This window comes from Dermacentor silvarum, chromosome 5, assembly GCF_013339745.2.
Source record: "Dermacentor silvarum isolate Dsil-2018 chromosome 5, BIME_Dsil_1.4, whole genome shotgun sequence".
In the NCBI taxonomy this organism is placed as follows: domain Eukaryota; kingdom Metazoa; phylum Arthropoda; class Arachnida; order Ixodida; family Ixodidae; genus Dermacentor; species Dermacentor silvarum.
The window spans coordinates 16,809,361-16,833,541 of record NC_051158.1 but is presented as its reverse complement, the minus strand read 5'-3'; the positions used below and the strand labels follow the sequence as shown (position 1 = coordinate 16,833,541).

At 46.3% G+C, this 24,181-nt stretch overlaps 1 protein-coding gene across 1 annotated transcript; it reads right to left on the bottom strand.

The window, feature by feature from the left end:
- Nucleotides 1–4,789: 4,789 nt before the first annotated feature.
- LOC119452960 (serine/threonine-protein kinase 19-like) lies at nucleotides 4,790–11,101 on the bottom strand. Its single transcript, XM_037714921.2, has 5 exons — nucleotides 10,675–11,101; nucleotides 10,309–10,499; nucleotides 8,516–8,645; nucleotides 7,733–7,829; nucleotides 4,790–5,312 (listed from the first exon to the last, which is right to left on the bottom strand). The coding sequence occupies exons 1-5, from the start codon at nucleotides 10,751–10,753 to the stop codon at nucleotides 5,012–5,014; spliced, it is 798 nt and encodes a 265-aa protein (XP_037570849.1). The 5' UTR covers nucleotides 10,754–11,101; the 3' UTR covers nucleotides 4,790–5,011.
- Nucleotides 11,102–24,181: the final 13,080 nt, after the last annotated feature.

The following is a 24,181-nucleotide window of genomic DNA, read 5'->3' as shown; positions in this document are numbered from 1 at the left end:
TGAGGGGTCTCTCCTAAGCTTTTGCTTTCTGGCTGTGTTGGAGCAATGCCGGTCGGAGGAACCGCCACGTACGTTATTTGGCGTGCTGCTGAGAGCATGTCGGTGCGCGGTTATGTTCGAATTACCGAGCGTTTTCGCCCATTGGAATACACATAACTTTGAAATCTGCACTATAAGCGGTACCGCACTATAACCGAAACAACGATTTTCAAGCCCTGCGCGTATGCAAAACTACAGTTCGCCGCAACCGCTGCGGAGAAAACTGTGGCCGCTATCGACGCGATTGTGGATGACGACTACGCAGTTGCGAAAGCTCGCAGCCAACGCGGTGTTATGCGCGGCAGTAAACGCAAGAATACAGGCTTTAAGAACACAAATACACTCAAAGCGTTTCGGCGTTGCCGTGATTTACGTACGATTTCAACTGATGGCTGTGGCGATACGGACTCCGCCGCTTCGTTTCGGTTGGACGCTAGCGCCGTTCTTGCTCTTTTGCGTCGCACATTTGTGGCGCTCCTCGTTCACCGAGCTCCGAAAGTAGTCCGAATTAACCGATGTGCGGCCAAATAAGTCCTAAATTAACGAGAGTTTGATTGCATTGAATAATGCATACGCCGGCCGGCAGCACACACGTTGTTGAGAAGCGTGCTCGCTGCCACCCTTCTTGGCGAGATTTTCTTCGCGGAAGCCGCATTATAGGCGGTATTTCGTCTCACGCGGCTGCACTGTAAGCGGTATGCATATACATGGAGTTCTATGGGAGGGTAAATGGGAGTCGGAAAAGGCCGCGTTGTAGCCAGTTCTGCACTATAAACTGTATTTGGCTCATGCGTTCATGACAGCATTAGAGAGTAGATATGAGTGATATATACCCATGGCACAGAAAGGCACTTTCCAATGGCCATTAAGTCAAAGGCCTTTCATGTTCTTAAATTCCATCAAACTTGGAGTTGTGTTGTTGCTACACAGCAATCTCGGTCGCCGAAAGGTTTCAATAATCTCAACACCAAGTGCATTTGGCAGTGCTGTTGCAACAATTCTGCCTTCATGAAAGTGCCGAGAAGTGCACTAGAAAGCACTAGAATGTGCATTTTCACTGCTGTACAGTTTTTAAATATACTCGAATAATGTAACATTTTTAGTTACATTATTGTCACAGGTGAGCATTTTTCATAGACCAGTGTTGATTTTGCAAGAGTGCTCTGGCAGCATTTTTAATATGGCATGGGACCAGCACTTGCTGTTTATGCAAGAGAATTATTTTTACGAGGTGAATAGTCTCATGGCATATATAATTTTTTTGGTTTGAACGCATTCTTTACAATGTGCTAGTGACAGGGACCCACGCCCACTGCTTGAGGACCTTGGAAATTTCAGCACTGTTTCGGGCAAGTCCATCGACTTGTTGGAATATTGATTTTAGACGTTTTTAAAACTGCGCAAAAAAAAAGAGGACACACGAAAGAAATGCAGTTTTAAAAAGTCTAAAAGCTATGAGCCAACTAGCCCACCAGAACGTCCTACTGGAATATTGACTGCTGTTGAAGCTTCCTGTGTAGCAGTGCCTACTTCACCAATGAGATGGTAGACCATCTGTTCGAAGGCCTTCAGAATGAATGTGTGACACCAGTACAAGACCATCGGAACCGAATTATACTACTAACTTTTTGTACAAAGAACACAATCCATTGAAGTTGTGAATGGCTGCTGTTCATAACATCTCTGTGATTGCCTGAGTCTTGTAATCCGGTGCTGGCAAAGCATAAACCTGATGACCTTGCATTGTATCTGTGTAGGTGCATTGGCATGACTCAGCTGTGTGCTTGGAAGAACCATCACCTGTTCCAGTCTGCAGCAGAATGATCATTTTGTTTGCAGTGTTGTGTTTTCATTTTCTAGAGCTCAGCAGCTTTGGCTTTGTTAACTGGCTTTTAATAAACACACAAGTATTCTAGAAGAATTATTTGTTGGGCTAGCTGGTTTTGTATAGCTGAACAAGTAAATTAGCACAATTAAAAGACAGACGCAAGAAAGGGAGATAAAGACAAGCGCTATTCACAACTGTTTAATGGCAGGGAACGATTCCACATATCCTCTTGTCATTTATCATTTTATCCTATTTTATGCAACATTTTTGGGGGCCTTTTATTGATAGGTCTTTGGAGCATGTTCTTAATGGGGGGCCCCAAGTTTTAAAGGTTGTTAGGTACGCTGATTTTTTAGTGTTCTTTAACAGACAGGGTGACCATACATACCCTGCTATCATTTTAGAAGCTTTTTACAACAAAGGCCAAGGCTTTGTTTCTACGCATGAACTCACCGATGCCACAGGCTTGCAGTTCTTAGATTTAAAGCGGTCTTTTGGTGTTGGGCACGTCTGCTGAGTTTATATCAACTGTGTGCTTTGGAACTCGCCGTGGTTGCTTAGTGGCTATGGTGTTGGGCTGCTAAGCACGAGTTCGCGGGATCGAATCTCAGCCACAGCGGCCGCATTTCGATGGGGGCGAAATGCGGAAACACCCGTGTACTTAAATTTAGGTTCACGTTAAAGAACCCCAGGTGGTCCAAATTTCCAGAGTCCCCCACTACGGCGTGCCTCATAATCAAATCGTGGTTTTGGCACGTAAAACCCCATAATTTAATGTTTTTTTTTTTTGTGTGCTTTGGAGCAATTACTGCCTTACGATTCTGCACATTTGAAGATGGTGAAGCGAGCAGTAGGTTTGCTGTGCTTGGAATCAGCACTCCGCAAATTGCGCACACCAAATGCGGTCTTGTTTCTCAAACCAAGTAGGCCACCTCTTGACTGCTGGCAGCATGAAGAGCAGAGATCCAACGACCGAAGTTGAGGCTGGAGGTTGTACCGTATGTGCACAAAGTGTCACACGACCTTAAGAAGGTGACAAGCTGTCACGATATACCTTTTGTTCTTTTCTGCGCCTAACAAGCTTTCTAAGCTGTGCCCTGGAGTTTGCTGTGAAAGCCGAAGGGGCTGCTGCACTAGGCATGAGAAGCCCTTTGTTAAATGCTCTAGAGGGGTTGGCTGTGCCATTCCCTCATCTTGTGGGTAGTTGTACATCGGCCAAACCAAACGTGTTAACGACCGCTTCAGGGAACGTGCGCAAAAAATAAACGAGGATAAGGGCGCACATATGGTGGCCCAGGTTACTGCGTGTGGGTGTGACACTGGATTTTCAGATAACTATTCTAGGCAGGAGCGGCAACACTTCATTTAGACTTGCACTGGAGGCCTCCTTTATCAAGAACAAAGATAGGTGCGTAAGGGAGCTGTTTATCGCATTATACTTGATTCCGAGTTAGACTTTTTGCGCAACCACCTTAGATGTACACATGCCCGTTCACATTGTTCTGTATGCACATGCGTGACGAGAGGCTATATATGTAGAATCCTTTCCTGCCATTTAAACAGTAGTAGTGCCTCCCTTTCTTGTGACCGTCTATTATTGCACTAATTTACTTGATCAGCAACAAAAAAGTGTTCAGAGCATTATTTGTTGCTTCTACGCACTCGCTGAAGTGATAAATCCACAATGAATTGTGGCTCTCTTCTTCCCAAGAAAAACACTTTTTTTTTTCGCATTCTTCCAAAAGGCTTTGACCAGGCTTAACAGCCTGTGGTCCTTTGTTGTTCTGTAAGAACACTGCACATTAGATATTATACAGACCTTTTCAATGGATCAGAAGGGAAGGGCGCACCAAGCCTTTCCACCTCTCTGGCTTGTGCGCGGCCGTCGTGTGCGACAGACTGATATAACTACAAAAGAACTCTACTGGCAGACAGAACTAAAGCAATGCATGAATAGGGACTGCCTCACAACATTGAGCACCACTATCAAAACCGTGTGCCAGAACCACCAACTATTGCACTGGTGTGCACAAAACCTGCGGACCACGAGAAGCACAGTATAAGAAAGACCAAGACGAGTACGAGAAGCTGAATGGAAACACGGAAAAAGGCAGACAGACAAAAATGCCGCTTGTCTCTCTCCATTTGCTTCGGGTTGCAGTTCAGCTATTCAAACCAGTCTTAGACTCAGTTTTACACTATTCCAGCAAGAAACACTGCCGACATGCCCTGAAGGGTCCCCATGCGAAGGACTCACTGCCAGCATACAAGTACAAAAACAAACCGTCGACATAGCTTGAAAAGCATGTGCCTGCTGACGAGAGGACACCATTGTAGACATTGTGTTGTTAAAAATGGTGTCACGGCGTCGGCGCTGCACATGCCCGCATCCGCTTGCTTGCAATTGCCGAGTTTATGGTGACGTATGGCGGGCACACGTCTATAATGAGAATAATTGGGCAATAATACTATGTAAAATCTGCTTAAATCATTGAACTTTTCTAATGTTCTTAAACATATTTTTTTCATTTATTGTAACATTTATGGCGTGCTTCTGGCTCCTTGCTTTCGACGCACATGGCCTTCGAGATTGTCGAAGTATCGGAGGCCACGCAATAACTGTCGCCGTTTTAAAAAGTTTGGTGCTTAACAAAAAGTAGAGCGCATTCATAAAATTTCCATGCACTTTTTTCTACTATATATCAGTTCATTCTTGAACATACTGTACCTTCTTTTTCAATAACTTTTCCAAAGTTGGAAACGGTCATTACTATAAAACTCGCTACGAATAGCTGCATTGACTGCTCGCCACATCACACGTCACCTTCACAATACCTGTTGGTCTTGATGTCCAATTTTGTGTGAAAAGGCTCTTGGAGCTGGCATAGCTTGAAATGCTTAGTTTCAGGGAAAGAATAAGTCTGAACAGCTTAGTGCCCATATGGAAGGGCTTTTTTATGGCAGAATTAAATTCCTAGATGACTTCATGTCGTCCTCCGACACCGTGGCAATTGGGAGCCATAGAACTGTACACATTGGTGTTTCGCACAGATGTCCACCAATGCATGTCAGTCCATGGGGCTCGGGTAACACACACACACGCACACACGCTCACAGTCTCGCTATGTACATGGCTTCTCCACCTCACTCCTTCAGCCTGAGCACATCCCCAGACGTTGTCTTCACACAAGTCACAAGGTTGGCCCCTATGGAATCGTAGACAAAGTAGCCAATGCCGAGCTTGGTCCCCCGGGGTAACCGCCGACTCTCCAGTTCGGCACGTGACAGCTCTTGGTGCTTGGACCTTCGGAGCATCTGTAGGAGAGCAACGCGGCCACGGATGAGAGTCCTCAGGAAGCAGACTGCGCCAGGAACGCCGAGCCACCAGTGGTAGCCATCACTGCTGATTCCACGTGGCACCAGCAGTCCCAAGTGCTCCAGTTCACTGCAACGTGAAAAAAAAAAAAAAAAAAGACCCAAGTGTAAACAACAGGCCAGCACAGAAGCACACAACCAAAGGGTGTTTCACAAGATGTGAAAGCACTGTTTTCAGTAAACACTGCTTTGAAATCAATGTGTTCTACTATGGTAAGAAACTAACGCTAATCAGATGACAAATAGCGGGGGGCAGATACCTGCCAGTCTGCAAAATACCGAAATGAAGGAGGGAGTATGGCGTGCATTGTTAAGAACTTTGTCTTGAGAACACACCTTTTCAGATTTACATGCGTATCTGCTTTATTAAAGACTTAACTTCAAGACTTCGCAGACAAACAGCAAACTTGGAACAGCAAAGACTTGGAAAAAAAAAATGCAAAAAAAAAAACACAAACAAACAAACAATGTCTTTAGATCACACTGACTTTTTCAGTGACATTGCTGCTGCCAATTTCACCCTGCCTCAGGAACTAAACTCAACAAACTTGCCCAATGCAAGTACCCAACTAGTATATGGCATCTTGCACTATACTGCCTCAAGTAGGCGTTGCCAGTACCACAGAAGTCCTATTTTGCATTCATCTTTTGCAATCCTGCTTTACCCCATCTATCAACACCTTTCAAACTTTCTTGGCAAATAAAACTTGTTTTTCATAAGACATCACGTAACATAAAATTGTAGAACAAGCCCACATTTGCAAACATTACAAAAATATTCGGTAGACTTAGCAGGTATGGTAGCATCGTCACTCACTGCTATGTGTGGAGGACAGTCAGCTTAGGACTACACATCTTCCACAATATATACAAAGCTTGAATGACCAGAAACTAACGCGAAAATATTGCATTTGCACAAAATGAAAAGGCAACCGAGATCTTCGGGAAAGCCAACCTGTAGTTGACATAGGCAAGGGCACAAGTGTGTATCCAAGTGTTTGTCCACTACCTTATCTGCAGCTGCCCCCCCCCCCCCCCCCCCACCGGTTTCACAGCTTTTCAGAGTATCATGCTAATGCGAAAATATTCCACGGCTATGGCTGCAGCATTAGTTTCGGTTCATAGTGTCATGCAATTCAACATTCTGCATACACTTTAAATAATTTTCATGGGCAGGATTTTGTATCTGGAGAGTCAAACAACTTGAGATGAGAGCTGCAAAATTTCGAGGCTGTGGCATAACTACCATATTGTTATGGTGAAGGGTAAGAAGCTGACACGAACTAGAGGAAGACGAAGACTCTGGCCATTGCCTGAGCGCCATATATATCGCTTGTAAATATACATCAGTCTACACTCGTGGGCCTGCTTTCTTCCTGCAGCAATTTTAAAATTAATTGCTAATAATCTAAAGCCAATATGGTGCCTAAATATGGCACACTGTTCAATAATCATGTTGCTAGATGTCGGCTGGGCAGGCATACAAATGGCACAAAACATTCCAGACTCTATTGCTCTGATTCATCTCACTGTTTGCCAATGTCACAATCCCAATTTGAACAGCTTGTATGCATTCAATCTGTGTCAAAAAGTGATGAAACATTGCTTATAGCTTGGTGACACGAGTTGCACTACAACAAAGTGAATGCTTTTTGAGGTCGAGGAGAACCTACTTCAGATATCAAGAAGCAGCGGGAAGATGCGTGGAGGACACTACTGCAACGCCATGACGCTGAAAGATGCGATTTTCTTCAATGCACTGTGACTGTGACAAGTGTTAAATCATCTACTATCAGCTGGGAAAAATGAGTCCCATCAAGAAGGCAAGCACATACTGGAGGAAACTTGGCCACCAAGCTAAAGAAGCTGTAAGGACAATGGACACGGGATGCAATGACAATTGCCAAACGTTACATTACAGCCGAGTGTCTGCAGCCGGCTCAACAATTTGAAACGTGCAATAATGCCAAAATGGCATGGTTTGCTAATCCCCGATTCCTATGTATCGGAAAAGCTCCCACACAGCAAGTAAAACAGAAGAAAAATTTGAAGGTCTACATTTTGAGTGTCTACTGGATCTTTTACACACCAAGCCAGGCACCAATGAAGTTGCATTTATTTGGTGCCTATTAGGCAATTATCGGTGGCATGAACTTCCACAGAGATGACAAGCGGCGCACTTTCCAGCTTCAGGACATGTTAGTATCCCGTAGCTTAGATAATTTTTTTTACTATCCCTTATTGCATGGCCACACCTTGTAGCATCGGCACCGCCAATTGCTGCGGCTTCCCTCTTCTATGCTGACTGAGGTGTGAACAGCAACAATGATTTTGTTGCCATTCCAGTGCATGTGTGTGTTACACAGGCTTTGGCTTTTCTCTTGCCTTACCCTGGTTTAGCCAGACTAAAGAAACCGCTTTTTTTTTTTTCTATTCCCACAACACCCCTGGCATTGCTTGCTGATAGCAGAGCAAGGAAAGAAGGCTCACCTGATTTCATTATCACACAGGCTGTACTCCATGACCAAGGAAGTGTGGCTGTAGCTTATGTTCTGGGATCGCATGACAACCTTTTCCAGGAACTTCTCTGTTGACACGAAATACATAGTGGCCCTTTAGCATCCTGTTCTACAATAAGAGTAGCTTAAACCAAAATATTTACTTATCGCGTAAATTTGATGTTAATTTCAAAGGAAAATGAGCGTGCAACACTGCCACATTACATGCTGAAATACATGCACAACATTCATTCCTCCAGGCACGAAGATTACTAAAAACAGCGCAACACTTCTACGCATTTAATTAGCATGTTGCTACTGACAAGCCCGATCAGCTGACTATGCAACTAAAGTTCTCTTGTGAACACAACTGTAATAGAAAAGGCATTGGTCATGCAAGCACCAGTAACACACCTAGTTTCGAACAGGCAATAAAGGTTGCTGCTCCAGTGAACACATTTAGCTACAATGTTGGCCAAGTGGTTCTTGTCACCTGAAGCTATATCTGTCTAGTAACTATAATGTTCACAGAAATTTAAAACTCAATATATGAGGACTAACAGCACATAACTTCGCCTCTCTAAAATGACTGACAACCTGAGTGAGCATAACACGGGAGGTTTGCGACATGGTTACATTAATGCGCAGGCCCTGAAACACAGAGAACTGGCCTATGTTGAAACCAGCTTGATGAAATGATGGGAAGGCTTAAAGAACACACATCCACAAAGAACCTTTATACTAGGTTACACCTTGTACAATAACTGGCACTTGCCTACTGCTGGATTATGTCCAATCCGCTGCCGCACATAAATGAGGTAGTCCTCTGTAAACAGCACTGCCGCATCTGTTTCGTGCGGCCCCAACTGGAAGACCCGTACTTCGCCACGGTCCGTCATCTCTGTCTGCAGACATAATGTACATGTCACAAGTGAGCCGTCTGTGGCCCCACACGGAACACACCTTGTTGTGTGACCGGGCTAGTTGAGAATCCATTATAAAAACAACGCAATAGCGAACGGAAGACTGACAAAGGAGACAAAACGGTGCTTGTTTTTGTCTCTTCTGTCAGTCTTCCGTCTGCTGATGTGCTGTTGTTGGTAATGTATACTTGTGCTGATTGTTAATCTGCATAGAGTAAGCGATCTGCCATGGAAACAACTCAATGATGATTACCTTACTTCTTGAAAAAGCTATGACTGGTAGGCAACTCAAACAGGCAGCAGTGGTCAATAACCAGAGGATATGCAAATGGAGGCCCTTGGAACAAAATGATAAGGAGTGTTACAAAATTACAACAAGGCTTTCAGGAACCTTATTATACATAAAACGCCGCAATGACACTTCTACACTCATTGCTGTCCGCCACTTCAACTCTATAAGACTCGAAGCAGCACTGAAGTTAATTGTGAACAATAAGCCTGCAGGACTTTAATGCACGACATGACTTCATACTGCTGAGTTATTTGCCACTCTGATGGCAAGCTATCTTGGTAATAATCTATCATATACTTCCAAGCTTAAGTAACCGCAAGTATACTTCTCAGAATGTGGTCCACGGACGTGACATGTTTAAGAGTTGAAGTACTGTGTGATGTGGAATACCTCTGGGTGAGGGCTATACATAAATAAATTTGTAAGATTGTTAGTGTGCTTAAAAAAAATTTGGCGGCCACAATTTTTTTAACGTCCCAAACCAGATAGCAATATTAGCTCCGCTATGATTGTTGCTGCACCCAAGCAATATTTTCAGCTGATACTGGCAGCTTTCAATATGCAATTGAATGCTGCTCACAATGCTTAAGTGGCTGATTTCAGTGCTTGCATTTGTGTGAACATTTGCAAAGCCTTGTTGAATAATAGATATGCGAACACATAAGCAGCAATGCAAGAGACGATGCAGTCCGGAAAACTGGTTGCGAGTAGGTCATTGATACATTGCGACACTAAATTCAAGACATGTGGCACAGTTTCTGCCTTTTGTCAGAAGCCTACCTTTTGTCAAAAATGAAATGTATAGAAAACAAAAAAGAAGGTGCGGCAAAATATGAGTGTTTGCAACGTAATTTTTTAAAATAAATAACATACGCAAATAGATTCTAGATGCAACGGCAAGTTGTTGCCAAAGCCAAGCAAGCCAATTGTGAGGATGTCAGTTTCGGTTTAACTGTAACGTCTTCGCAGCTGTTATAGAAAGACTGTGCGTAGAGTTGCAGTAGGTCTTACAAGAGCTGTAGAGGCTCAACTGGACAACAGTTCAAAAGGACAACTACCCAACAGCACAACACAACCTGTGACCTTGGTTCAGACAATAAGGGTCTGCAGACGTGGTAGTAAAACATAATTAAGAGTTACTGTTGGCTAGTAACTGGTTACCCAAGTGCTTCAGAATTGTATAGAGTAAACAATTTCACATACAGGCAATTTGGTGACAACTCGTCTACTGCACAGAACGACTTCGTTTGCTTTTTTCCACGGCCCGATTCTGTTAAATAAGGCCTTTGGGAGCGCGCCTTCCAGTGACGGCGACCGTTACACAAGCACTATCGACTTAGTCTAGTGGCTTACCAACGCCTTGTCGACGTCTACTCTGTTCTGGACCATGGCGTAGAGCTGGTGCCTCATGGCGATAGCGGGAAAGCCGGCCAAGAACTTGTCCGACGGGAATATGGAGCGCAGCATCTGCAGCGCTGACTTCGTCTCTCCGGCGACGCGCTGGCTTCTCAAGTCGAGGTGCAGCCTTAGCAGCACGGCCGCGTCTGCGATCGCGCGTTCATTTCGCACGCTGTGGGTTTTGCCACGATCGGGCGAAAGGCTCAAGCCAATCGCCGTAGGTAAAACAAGAGAAACAGGCAAAACATGCAAGCCGCGCAGTTAGCAACAGCGGCCATCTAAACCGGGAAGCCAGTGGTACAACTGCGTCGTAGTGCCTACCTTGGCAGTTGGCGATCGAAAACGGTTCGGCCGGGCAGCAGAGGCGTTTCCTGGCCCGCATGAGTCGTTTCTGATTCATTGCCAGCACGCAAAGCGTTGACGCGAGGACCAATGCGCCCCGATCGCCTATGTATGCTAGCGGCTTACGTGATGCCTAGGGAGATTCGATTTCCATCGTAAGAGCTACACAAAAATATATACATAAAAGGACAAACAAAAGGCGACATCCTCTGTGCGCATATTAGAATTTGACGTATCTGCGGTATCAGCCATCCCACAATTTGTAAGGTATGTATGTACCTCGTGGATTAGAACATACTCGGAACGTACGCAGCGTATAATAGTCTTAGCAAATACGGGAAAAGAATGCCAACTCCATCTCGGAAGGTAAATGTAAAGAAGCCATAGACACGGCAGTGTGTGCAGACCAGTAGGTCGTGGTGCAGACGACGGCGCCGTCTGAAACAGGCGTCGGAAATTTGTTTAAAATAAAAAAAGCGCAAATAACTATTTTTCTACGATATTTTTATGGTACATTCTTGCAAGAGTTGTCCAGATAGGTCCATCAAGATTTTAAACCGGTTTCAAGGTCCGGAGAAAAAGTTTTCGCTTAGGGTTGCCTTGTTCTACCTCAAATTTTGCAACAATATTGCATTGTATGGTCCAGCTAGTTCACTATAGGACTTCGCACTGTAACATCTGCTTTGTTTACCAAGAAAAAAAAATGCAAATTGCCTCCCTCCTGATGTCCGTATTACCTAATCTCCAAGGCTATGCTTTGCTTAGCTACAAACGCCGGAAGTAGCAGGTAACTTCATAGCCGCTATGTTTTTAACGTCCACTGTATTTTGAACGACTAATAAAGTCGACCCCAACATGCGATCTGTTTGCAAAATTTGAGCATCTACATTACTCATGTATATCCATCTGATATACAGGAGTCAATCAAGGCCCAAGAAGCTAGATTCACGGATATTTCGAGTTGTTCTGGACTTACATTGACGTTTCTTTAGGGTACATCATCAGGACTAAGAAATTGCACGGACTCTTTATTGTCAAGCATGTTGGTGTGCATTGACTCCACTTTGATACCAGCCAACATTTTTCTGGCAGTGTGCAGCAGATATGTTGTGTAATGTCATGTCGTGTTTTTTTTTTTTTTCTTTTCTTTTTTTTTAACGCTGTGATCTCTTCCTCTCCACACTGCATTCAGTGAAACTGGTTGAACTTGTTCTGCATTCATTACACTTAATGCACTCATTGCACTCATTACACTTAAGCAGCTGATGAGGGAAGGGAGTGTCAATATGAGCTCGATAGTGTGAGGATTCATTTTCACGAAAGGAAGAAGGCTCAGCCTGAGCCCATGAGCCAGTGTGCTCTGACCTGCTATTCTGCTCACAATATGAGTTGGTAACTGTTATAATAGTGCTAGCTGACTCCACACATTGCATTTCTTGAAATCAAATTTTCTTTTCCCCAGTGGTCTCAGTACAGTGTACTAGAAGGGGGCAGTGGGCTTACTCTCCGGCGGAGGCTATGCGATGCGGCGGCTCCACGAATGTCACAAATGTGAGCTTCTCCGATAGCCCGAGCGGCGGCGCTGGCGTCAGTTTCAATGGAGCGTGGGTGCGACGGCGCAGCAAGGGCAGCTGCCCAGTGCCCGATCATATTCGTTGGAGTTGCAGAGCTGCGTTGTTTTTTTGTTTTTTTTTTTTCTTGGACGTCGTCGCGTGTTTTTTTTTCTGTGTTTTTTTTTTTTCGCATATAACCTGCAAGAGATTAGTATGCCTTGCAGTAACTGAGCCATGCCGCGGCATCGACAAAATCACTGTTACGCGCCTGGGTGCCAAACAGGCTATGTTTATGTGAAGGATGGGCCGAAGTTGTCCTTGTTTGGCGTCACGAAGGATAAAAATAGGCGGAAAGAGTGGGAAAAGAACCTCCATAAAACCTCCCCTGGACGACACGAGCGCAGTATGCGAGCTCCATTTCGAGCCACGTTTTGTGCTCATGTCCACCGCAGTTCCTGATCACTGTGAATTGTCTTTCTTTTTATGGTCTAGTTAGGGCAGTTAGCGAAGGAAACTGCGAGGAAGGTACACTGGCCTCCTTACTAGAAGTTGACTATCTCGAAGCATCATGTGACCGAAATGAGTGCAGTCAAACTGCTGCTAGCGCTACTGCCACAGAGGCCACACAAAACGTGGTACCTCAGCATTGCACGGGCCTGCGGGTTTCAAACGACCATAACCAGCACGTGGCCAGAAGCGACTCGAGGCTCACTTACTACATTGCGGGCTATGTTGCGGGGGAGTGTATTGTCAATTCCAGCACAAAATGCCAAGAATGCATAAAGCTGCTTACTATGACGCCACCAGGCGAAAGTTTTCAACTTGCCCGGCTAACAAACTTCTGTCACCAAGGAGGCCTCCTTTATCCCTCCAGTCAGCTGTACGGCTTCGTGAAAAAGCTAGAGGATCTTTTCACAGCTGCTTCTGTCAGAGTGAGCCACACTCTGACAGCGTTATGGAGATGCTGGCAGTTGTTAAGAGTAGGCTTCCGCTCGAAGTTGGCTGCAATGTGCACGCTCTTAGCCTCACAGCTAAAATAATAAGCTCTTACATTGTCACACGTCTGCATTTTTATGTGAAAGGAATTAACTGTGACAAGACAGGAAAGCGGCAGAGGGCCAAGCAGCTGAAGTCGAACCGTTGCTTATGAGTTGAAGTGCATGAAACAATTGCTTGCTGTACTTACAAATAAAAGCTTTGTGTCAGCAACAGCCCTGTTATCTTAATTTTGCTTACCCTTATATACCTGTACATAAGCATAGGCCTGAGCTTGTGAAGCCTCCCTCCATTTCTTTATGGAAAAAAATCAACCTGATTTGATTTAATAAATGTGTGCCAGCGTAATGGTGGTTAATAATAAACGCAGAAGGCTACCGTGAAGCATGGAACAACAAAAGTGGAACAATGAAATATTTAAGCCATATATACAAATTCGTAGCGGCTAAGCCATAGCCTCCTTTATAAAGTTATAGAGGAGGCTATGGCTAAGCAAAGCACAAACCTGGTTAGCATGCCGGATGTTTTTTTTTTTTTTTTTTTTTTTTTTTTTAGCCCAGCTGGGTAGTATGTGCGCACTGTTTTCTGTCTGACAAAATTTTACATTACGTCAACACGGCATGAAACCGTATATTTGGTCACCGTCCCTTTCATTAAAATTTTCTTAAAATTTTTTTTACGATTGCCCGATAATTAGGAAAATTCGAAGGCCCCTTCCACATAAGCAAAATCCGTCAGCGACGACCTCTTTGCAAAAAAGGTTTAAGAGTTAGGATAGGCAGCAAATTGCCCAAGAGTTGCCGTCTTCCTTTTCCACAAGGTACCATTATGGCAAATATCATGTGGCCTAAACAAATATAGTGCTTGCTAAAGATATGTAAAGACTCTCAAGTATGTCAAAATTAAAAACGAATAAGAGTGTGAACTGCTTCAAACTGAAACCGTCAGAAACGCAAGGAAAATCAAAGCTTCTGCAAGCAAATCTTCCATTGAAGTTGCCAGTGGCGCCACCTCTTGGATGCGACGCTGACTGCGTCAGAGGAGCGGCTGAGTAAGCCCACTGCCCCCTTCTAGTACACTGTAGTCTCAGTTTACCCCCTGGGCGGGTAAACTGTAGCACCGTGGCACCCATTCGACAAATGCTGGAGGTGATATTTATTACCAGTAGTGCTTTGTGTGGAGAAATTCCAACTGGCCAGTTTTTCAATTTATGATTAATTTAACACTTTACCGATATATATATATATATATATATATATATATATATATATATATATACATGCACTGGTCGCTGCTGTGTGAGGGCCCCCCTCCAATGAAGGGAGACTTTAAGCTCGAGATCTGACGACAGCATAACCAGAAAGCTTTAATTACTACTCTTTTAGAGGCACGATTTAGAAAGGCTGAGACCAGTATTACACTTTCTTTATTTTTCTTTTACCAATTTGTTAGCATGGCTGCTCATACTATGCAGTTTATTCTGTTAACGAGCCATGCTTTGTACTCGTAGAGTATTCAGCTGCTGCAGAAGAGAGTTTGTAAAGTTTTATGAAACAGTTAGATTGCCTTTTAACGTGTGTGCACGTGGGCATCGAAGCTTGTCGCTGTATCTGTTAACTTAGACCCTTCATTTGTTATGGTACTAATACATAGGTTCAAAACAATACAGGCAAGCTTTCAATCTAATGAAAATTTTCACGGTCTTCTCATGCTGCTCGGTGACATGTCACCACTGCACCACAACTGTGTTGGCGTTGAATTTGGTTTGGACATTAACTTGTGCAGGTGCTTATAAATTCTCTTTTGGACAGCTTTTCTCGCAGCCTGCATGTGCAAAAGGACTTCGTGTTGGGCAAGTTGGTGTTTGCTGAACGACATATTGTAGCGTGAAGGCACAATTAAACAGAAGATACACAGACACATGTCACAGGCGCTACTAACAACTTTATTTCAAACACAGCGAGATACAGTATATATACTCTTCCCAACCAGCCACTTCGGGCAGACGACAGAGGGTGATTATCAGGGCTAAAGCCATTCTGAAGATCTAAACAAAGCAAGTTCCGCATCGTACAAAACAACAGAGGTGTGACTTGCATAAGCACTACTTTTTTCTTTTATGTAAAACGCTTCTAATAGCGCACGTGCATGCGCAACTTCAGCAATGCGTAACCTTTATCTGCATGAGAGACGGGTCTAGACTTAGTGGCATTGTTCTTTGACGTAGTTAATGTTACGCAAGGAATTAGGAACCATGAGTGAGTAGCGCCTTGCAGTGAGCACGTCTCTATAAAATACCTTTGTGAGAAGGGTTTGGACATGCACGAAAGAGAGTTAGTGGGTTTGCAAATTACACAACTCTACTTAACCACTGCGAGATCTAGCCGTACGAGTAGCCACCAAGTGACATGTTTCCACTGATTTCTGTAATCAATTATTGCATGCCTCCTGTTTAGGTAGGTCTTTGAACTAGTGCATACAGCCTTCTGCTATCACTTAGCTGCAGTAATAGCATGAACTCATGGAATTACTGGGAATGCTGTCGTCTTAATGATCTCATTTTGGTGCATATGGTATCACCCCCCCCATGAATTGATCACAAAGACCTCTAGACAACAGCCGCACCTAACTTGTTAAGCTACATAGTGCACTTAAGCTTCATATATCACATGTAGGCTGCACGCCTGTTCTGGTTACTTTGCAAAGAGACACGCATTGATCAGAAACAGGGATGACTACAGTTACCTTGTGTATTAGATGAATATTCACTTCATGTACATGTCACTTCAACTGTCTTGCATTGTTCTACACAAGTCGGCATACATATGTGATGCTGCTAGCTAATATCTGGTATTATTAGTAATCGTTATTTTCTCAGTGACAGCTGGCCTCCATGGGGTCTACCGGGTGGTGCAGGCAGGGGAGTGTCATTGCTGGAGCACATTCTGGCTATCCATACGAAATGGAAGAAAGCCTGGTAAATTCAAACCCCCCCTGGTTCCAATTTGCATGTTGCCATACGTGTGTATGTGTTCATCATCCTGAAGTTACTTAAATGCGAAAATGAAGTCATTTAAAGTGTACTCATGTCTCACGTAGTGCATTATCAAACATGAAGGTACACAAGTCATGCAGCTTAAGAACCTCAAAGATAATTTGTGGCGGATTAGTCACTGCAGAGATCAGGATATGCGTTGTTGGCGATGATCATACACTATAGAATTGTATAAAACTAATTCATCATTAAAATTTATTATAAATTTAGGTTGTGAACATTTGACAATGTGTTTAGTGAATGCTGGAGACTGCATGAATATGCCATCCTTTACGTAATGTCCTGACAGAGGCCCTTAAGGGTGAAAAAAAATGATGATGATAAGAAGCTTGGTAACAGATTTGTGCAACAAGCAAGTTGTAGCACGCACAGGGAATAAATACACGAGAGGGTACAAAGATTACACACACATGTCTTGAGTATTTGTTCGCTGCTCGCACTAAAAGTTGCTCATTTCAATATGAACAGCCCACATCGCCACTCTCAGATTTGTGCAGTTTCCTTCGAGTTGTATTTAGGTAAGGCACGACAGAGCGCATTTTAAAAAATCGAATGAGTTTTATATTTCCTTCTTTAATTGACCAACACTGCAGATTAGCCGGGGACATATTTTGGTCATGTATGTGGGTATGCCTGTGCTACATTTATTAGCTGATGTTTTGGAGTGGGTTGAAGTCATAATTATAGAAATTAATACTTGTGATCATGATATTGTTGCCATGAGGACATGCAAGGGACATGTAAATAGGATGATTTACAAGCTGCCATTGTTATTCATCTAAGCAACAACAAACAGAATGTTGCTGACGATTTTTTTACACATTGTTGATGTCAGCATGCTAGCTTATTTGGATGCACTTGTGTTGCTGTCATGTGGCCTATATCATACGTGATGGAATTGGTGACCAATATTATGGACATTTTAACCTCCCAAAAGCCAACATAGCATCTTTGATATGCCCCCGTCGATTCCTGACCTCGAATACACCTGTGCCGACAACACGTACCCACTTAGACGCCGACTTTTCCGTCGAAGAGGTGCGCCGAGCTCTCCACGAATTCAATGGCCACTCCACCCCTGGCCCCGATGGCATCCCCAACAAGCTCCTATGCAACTTGGATGAGCCCTCCGTCACTTACCTCACCGATACTATCAATGAAACGTGGAAGAAGGGCGAGCTACCAAACGCCTGGAAACTCGTCCACATGATCTTTATTCCGAAACCAGGAAAAGCGCCTAGCTTAGATCACCTCCAGCCCATCTCGCTCACGTCGTGTGTGGGCAAGGTGGCGGAGCACGTCGTCCTCAACAGAGTCGGTCGCTATCTCGAGGACCACGACTGCTTCCCGCACCACATGATCGGCTTCCGACCTGGGCTATCTACTTAAGATGCCATGTTACTCTTAAAACATCAGATTCTCAACGCAGGAAACACTCGGGATATCCGTGCCATACTCGGCCTCGATTTAGAAAAGGCATTTGATACGATCGTCCACTTGTCCATCCTGAAGGCAATCGCAGACCTGGGGCTCGGGCGTCGGTTCTACAACTTTGTCCGCTCTTTCCTCACCCGGCGAGGAGCCGTCCTTCGCGCAGGAGACCTGGCGTCGGAAGAAGTCGAGCTCGTACAGCGGGGAACCCCCCAAGGGTCCGTCCTCTCGCTGACGCTCTGCAACCTAGTGATGATCGGGGTCTCCGAACGACTCTTGAAGATCGACGGGCTAAATCACGCCATCTATGCGGACGACATAACCATCTGGTGCTCCGCGGAGTCGGATGGCTTCATCGAATCCGCCCTGCAGGAGACCATTGAAACTGCCGAGTCCTACCTCCATGGAGGAAGGAAAAAAACCTCCATGCCTACCTCGAACACACCGGTCTCAAGTGCTCCCCAACCAAGTTGGAGCTGTTGCTATACTTGCCCAAACGCTGTGGTGCCAAGCCCAAAGGGTGGAAACCTCCGGCCGAACGCAACATCACACTCCGCATAAGAGACGGTCGATGTGATGACTCCATCAGGGTCCTATGTATGATCATCGAGTCCCGCGGAACCAACACCCTAACGGTGCAGAAATTCATAAGACTGAAAACGCCATACGACTCGTACGTCGAGTGGCCAACCGGCACCACGGCCTGAAAGAAGACAACCTGCTGCGTCTTGTGCATGCGTTTGTTCTCTGCCACTTTACCTATGTCGCCGCCATACACAACTGGCTACGTGCGGAGCGCGACAAACTCAACGCCCTTATATTTGAAAGGTTGTGAAACGAGCCCTCGGCCTCCCTATCCACTTCTACTTATAAACTCCTCGAGCTCGGCGTGCACAACACGCTAGAAGAGATCGCCGAGGCTCAGGAGCGAACGCAGATGATCCGATTCACAACCACCAAGGCGGGCCGCCAGATTCTGCGTGAGCTCGGCTTTTTCTCCTCGATGACCAGGGATTCTCCAGATTTGACGTCGGTCCCCGGCGAGATCCGAGACCTCATCATGATCGCTCCCATTCCGCGAAATATGCATCACGACCTAAACAGAGGCACGCGCCTTGCGCGAGCGACCGCCCTTCTCAGGTGCATAGACATGAAAACGGACAATGTCTCGTTCGTGGAAGCCGCTGCCTATCGTAACAACCAAGCCTTCGCCGCTGTCGCGGTCTCATCCTTGCAGCGGATCCTCAACTCAGCCACGATCCTCACTCGTGAGCCCGAAGTAGCGGAGCAAGTAGCCATAGCCCTAGCTGTGCTCGACAGCAAACGGCCAGTCATCTACAGCGACTCCAGACCGGCCATCAAAGCCTTCGAATGCGGCGTCGTCTTTGACCAGGCGTTACACATCCTCCACAGTGCGGATCAGAGTACCCTCAAGCAGCACACCGTCATCTGGTTCCCCGCCCATCTCGGCCGGGTGCCGGGTGCCCCGCCAAACCTCAACGAGATCCAAACCTCAACGAAAGCGCGCGTCCGTCGCGCGCTTTCACTCGCACATACAGCATACGGCCAATGAGAGTTTTTTTTTACACGCGGACACCACCATCGTAAACTGAGCCCTTAACAGCTTCGCTGTAATATGGGATACTGTTGGAGCTGCAGACGTTCATCTTATTCCCTTCCGTGACGAGAAATTTTTGTGTTGTGAAGTACTAAAACATGGAATTCAAATAACTTATAGCAACATTGGTACTGCCATGCTAGCCATGCTGTGCTATTTACGCAATGCAAGGTGCTGCAATAGATCGTCAATGAAAACAATGCCGTCATGGCTAAAGCTAAAGCGGTTATCATGTTTAAAGTAGTGAAGAAACAAATGCAGACTGAGGGGTAGAGATATTACCAAAGCAATGCAGGCACTCCTTTGTCTGCATTTTTTTCCATGCTGCTTTCAACATTTCAACCATAAATACGTGCCAGCTTGCCCAACTTTGGGTTGTCTTGGATGCTAAAGCGGTGTCAGATCCTCATCACCGAACATTTGAACTGGATGAGTCTACCGCTACAGCGGTATGCGGTAGAGCATCCGCCTCACATGTGGGAAGTACTGAGAAATAGTACTAAGCACTGAGAAACCCTCCGTTTCTTTCGAATGGGTAGATAGGTCCCTGGCCTGGTTCTCAGCTTGTGGGAGTTCACATCTCGAAAGGGGGCCCAATAGATGCGTGGTCTCTGGGCGCCTCTTGTCCTACCATAGACGGCCTTGTTTAAAAGCATCCGCTGCGGCTGTAGGAGGCAAGTGCTGCCGCCGCTTACCTACCGATAAAATAGGTACAAGCGCGCTCCTGGCCTGGTGCTCAGCCATTATGGAACTTCGATGCTTGGAAAGGGTTGTTTGTCCGCAACCTGAACGTGTCTCCACCTCAATAGGTGCATTTGGGGCACCACATAGAAAATTGATGCCATATGACCCAAGCTTACATTTTTTTTTGTGCTCACGAGGGTGTCGACGGGAATTTAGAGTGCAGGCTCCTTTCCCAAGCGTATCACCTGTGAAGAAAGCCGAACACCAGGCCGGGGCAGGCTTGGGTCCACTTAAAGCAGTGAGTGCCCGGCAGTAGTGTAGGAATCAAACCCACAAACTCCTGCAGCCGAGGCGGGCACTCTACAACAAGGACAATCAAACGAATACAGTCAACGGCCGATTTTCCGGACGCCCAAGATTTTGGACATGCCCGATAATTCGGACGCCTTCGCGGCACCGCTACGTACGTACCCATAGAGTCAATGTATAAAAACGTCGGAAATTTCAGACTCAAGAAACCTTCGCCGTCCGATTTTACGGACTTGTTGCCTTGACCGCAAGTCCGAAAAATTAATCGAAGCCGCCACCGCCGCCTTTTTGACTATCTCACCTCCTCGAACCGGCGCTCTCGCACGCATATCTGCTGGCAGCCGTAGCCCCCACCGCGGCAAGGCTAGGCCTAGCGACTAAGACCTTCGCTACCAAGTTTCCTTCTGTTCGGTGCCGTGTTTTTCATTGAAACCATTCGCCGCTGTTAGCAATGGTGCCGACTCCCCCTCAGGGGCGGATCCAGGTTTTTTCTGAGGGGGGGGTCAGCTTCTGTCGATGATGATGATGATGATGATAGTAGCCTTTATCATTTACCGAAATTCACCGTTTCTGCTCACGATAAACCCGCGTTTTATACGGCTAGAGCAGCACCTGTAGCCTACAAGGCTTGAGAGGGCAAATCACTTTTTTTTTCTTCTTTTTTTGTATTTATTGCCAAGAAGTTCGCGCTGTTTTTATTCCCCGGCCGCCACTGTCATCATGAAAACGAGTGTTACCTCGCGCCATCTAGCCCGCCGTGGTGGCTCAGTCAGTTCAGGCATTGCGCTGCTGAGCACGAGATCGCGCGATCGCATCCTGGCCGCGGCGGCCGCATTTCTATGTAGGCGAAATGCAAAAACGCCCGTGTGCTTGCGTTGTAGTGCGCGTTAAAGAACCCCAGGTGGTCAAAATTAATCCGGGGCCCTCCACTACGGCGTGTCTCATAATCAGAACTGGTTTTGGCACGTAAAACCCCAGAAAGAGGAAGAAGACCTGTAGCGAAGCCAGGTACGGTTTCTCCGTGCTTATAGGAAAAGGACGTTACCCAATACAGCCATGTGCTTGGCGGCTGTGCCTGATCATGCAGGTTGTTCAAAACTAAGCTTTATGGTTTTCTTAAAATTAGGCACTGGGAGGCACGCGAAGATCACCTGTGCAAATAAGTTATGTGGCCAGGGGGGCACAAAGTGAGATGATAATTATCGCTGTGAGCAGCCCAATTAACTAAAATTGAACAATTATTTTTGTCGACTGCAGTAAGTGGGTATGTTTGTATTGTGAGACGTTGACCAATGCGATGCCTTTATTTCCGAGCAGTCGCCCGAGTCAGAGACGAAGCACCGCACGAGACAAAAGATGATGATGAGTCGTATGTACAGATGACGACGACGATTTGCACAAATAGCGCTCACACAAGATGATGAGTCGTTTGTGGAGATGACGACGACGATATGCGCAAAATGCGCTCACACTAACTTCCCCCCTTCAGGAAAGCGGTCAGCAAGACCGCAAACTAGAAAGGGTAGGTACGGCGAATGTAGGGTTTCAGGCGAGATACGTGAACGATTTCCGTAGTGCGGCGGCGGCGGTCAGTAGCTGAGCTGACAGGAGTGACGCTGTAGTTAACGGCCGAAGTTCGTTGCAAAACGGTGTAGGCGCCGAGATATCTGTGGAGAAATTTTTCACAGAGCCCCGGTGCGCGAACAGGTCTCCACAAAAGAACTTCGTCGCCTGGGCGGAACGAAGCAACGCGACGCGTCGCATCATAGCGAATTTTCCTTTTGTCCTGAATGGTATAGCGGTGTTGGCGCGGGCAAGTTCACGGCACCGGGAGAGGCGAGCGGCAAATTCCTCAGGAAGAGACGCGGATGGAGCAGCAGGTGCTGAAAGGAGTGTAGTGTCCAAGACGAAAGACGGCGCACGACCGTACACCAGGAAGAAGGGACTGTAATTGGTTGTACGTTGGACGGCAGTATTATACGCAAACGTCACAAAAGGTAGGATGGTGTTCCAGTTGGTGTGATCGGGTCGAACATACATTGACATCATGTCAGACAAAGTTCGATGAAAACGCTCCGTAAGACCATTTGTTTGCGGATGGTACGATGATGTGGTCTTATGGATGGTGTCCGAGGCCTGAAGGACTTCACGGAGGACATGCGATAGGAACGTCTTGCCACGGTCACTCAGGAGGACACGAGGTGCGCCGTGGCGCAAAACGATTCCGTGCACGAAAAACTCGGCGACTTCGGAGGCAGTACCAGAGCGAAGAGCCGCTGTCTCAGCGTAGCGCGTTAGATGATCCACTGCGGTAACGATCCAGCGGTGACCAGCGGGCGTGAGTGGGAGGGGTCTAAACAAGTCTATGCCCACAATTTCGAAGGGGGTGTACGGGCATGGTAGAGGCTGCAGAGGACCGGCTGGAAGGGATGTCGAGCGTTTTCTGTGTTGGCATGATGCGCAGGAGCCAACGTATTTGTCGACTGAGGTGGAAAGGCCCGGCCAGAAACAACGCGTTTTGATGCGGTCGTAGGTCTTATGAAAGCCCAAGTGGCCAGCCGTCGCGTCGTCGCGAAATGCTTCCAATACTTGGAGTCGAAGTGAGCGAGGTATTACTGGCACCCACCGGTTACCGGAAGGATGGTAGATTGATCGAAATAACGCTCCACCTTGAAGCTTAAAACGCGAAAGTTGTCGTCTTAAGCGACTGTTGGGGGGTCGTGCCAAGCCAGTAAGTCGGTCGATCAGCGTACGGCAGTATGGGTCAGTACGTTGGAGTGAGACGAGGTCAGTAGACGGGAGAAAGTCAACTGAGGCAACTGACTGTCCCGGGCTACTGGGCGTGCGCTGAGACGTGTGGCTAGATGGTGACGTGCATACCGAAGGTGAAGCATGGGCGTTTGGGGACAGCGGGCAGCGCGACAAAGCGTCGGCATCTTGATGTTGTTTGCCGGACTTATACGTGACAGTGAAGTCATATTCCTGTAAGCGCAGTACCCAACGGCCGAGGCGTCCAGACAAGTTTTTCAGGGACGACAACCAACAGAGAGCATGATGGTCGGTCACAACTGTGAAATGGCGGCCGTAGAGATAGGGACGAAATTTTTGTATTGACCACACGATGGCGAGGCATTCCTGTTCTGTAATCGTGTAGTTGCGCTCAGCAGGAGAAAGAGCACGACTTGCATAAGCCACGACTTGCTCTTCGGACTTCTGATTCCGCTGCAGCAGGACAGCGCCAATTCCATGCCCACTGGCATCAGTGTGTAGAATAGTCGGGGCCGTTGCATCGAAATGACGGAGCACGGGCCCTGACGTGAGAACTCGTTTGAGGGTCTGGAAGGCGGCTTCACAGTCGTTCGACCACACAAAGGACGCGCTCGAAGTCAGAAGTTTGTGTAGAGGAGCGGCGATGGTGGCGAAGTCACGGACAAAGCGGCGGAAGTAGGACGCCAGTCCTAGAAAGCTGCGGAGTTCTTTAAGAGCGGTTGGTGGCGGAAATTGCAGTACTGCAGCGATTTTATCGGGATCAGGCTGGATGCCATGCTTACTGACGACGTGGCCCAATACTTTAATGCTTCGGCTTGCAAAGCGACACTTTTTAGTATTGAGTTGGAGACCAGCTTTTGCTAGACACGCGAGAACTTGGTCTAGACGTTGTAGGTGCATGCTGGGAGAAACTCGACGAAAAGATGACAATGTCGTCCAAGTAACAAAGGCAGGTCTTCCATTTTAAGCCACGGAGTACTGTATCTATCATACGTTCAAACGTAGCTGGTGCATTGCACAATCCAAAAGGCATCACGTTAAATTCAAAAAGGCCATCAGGTGTAGCAAACG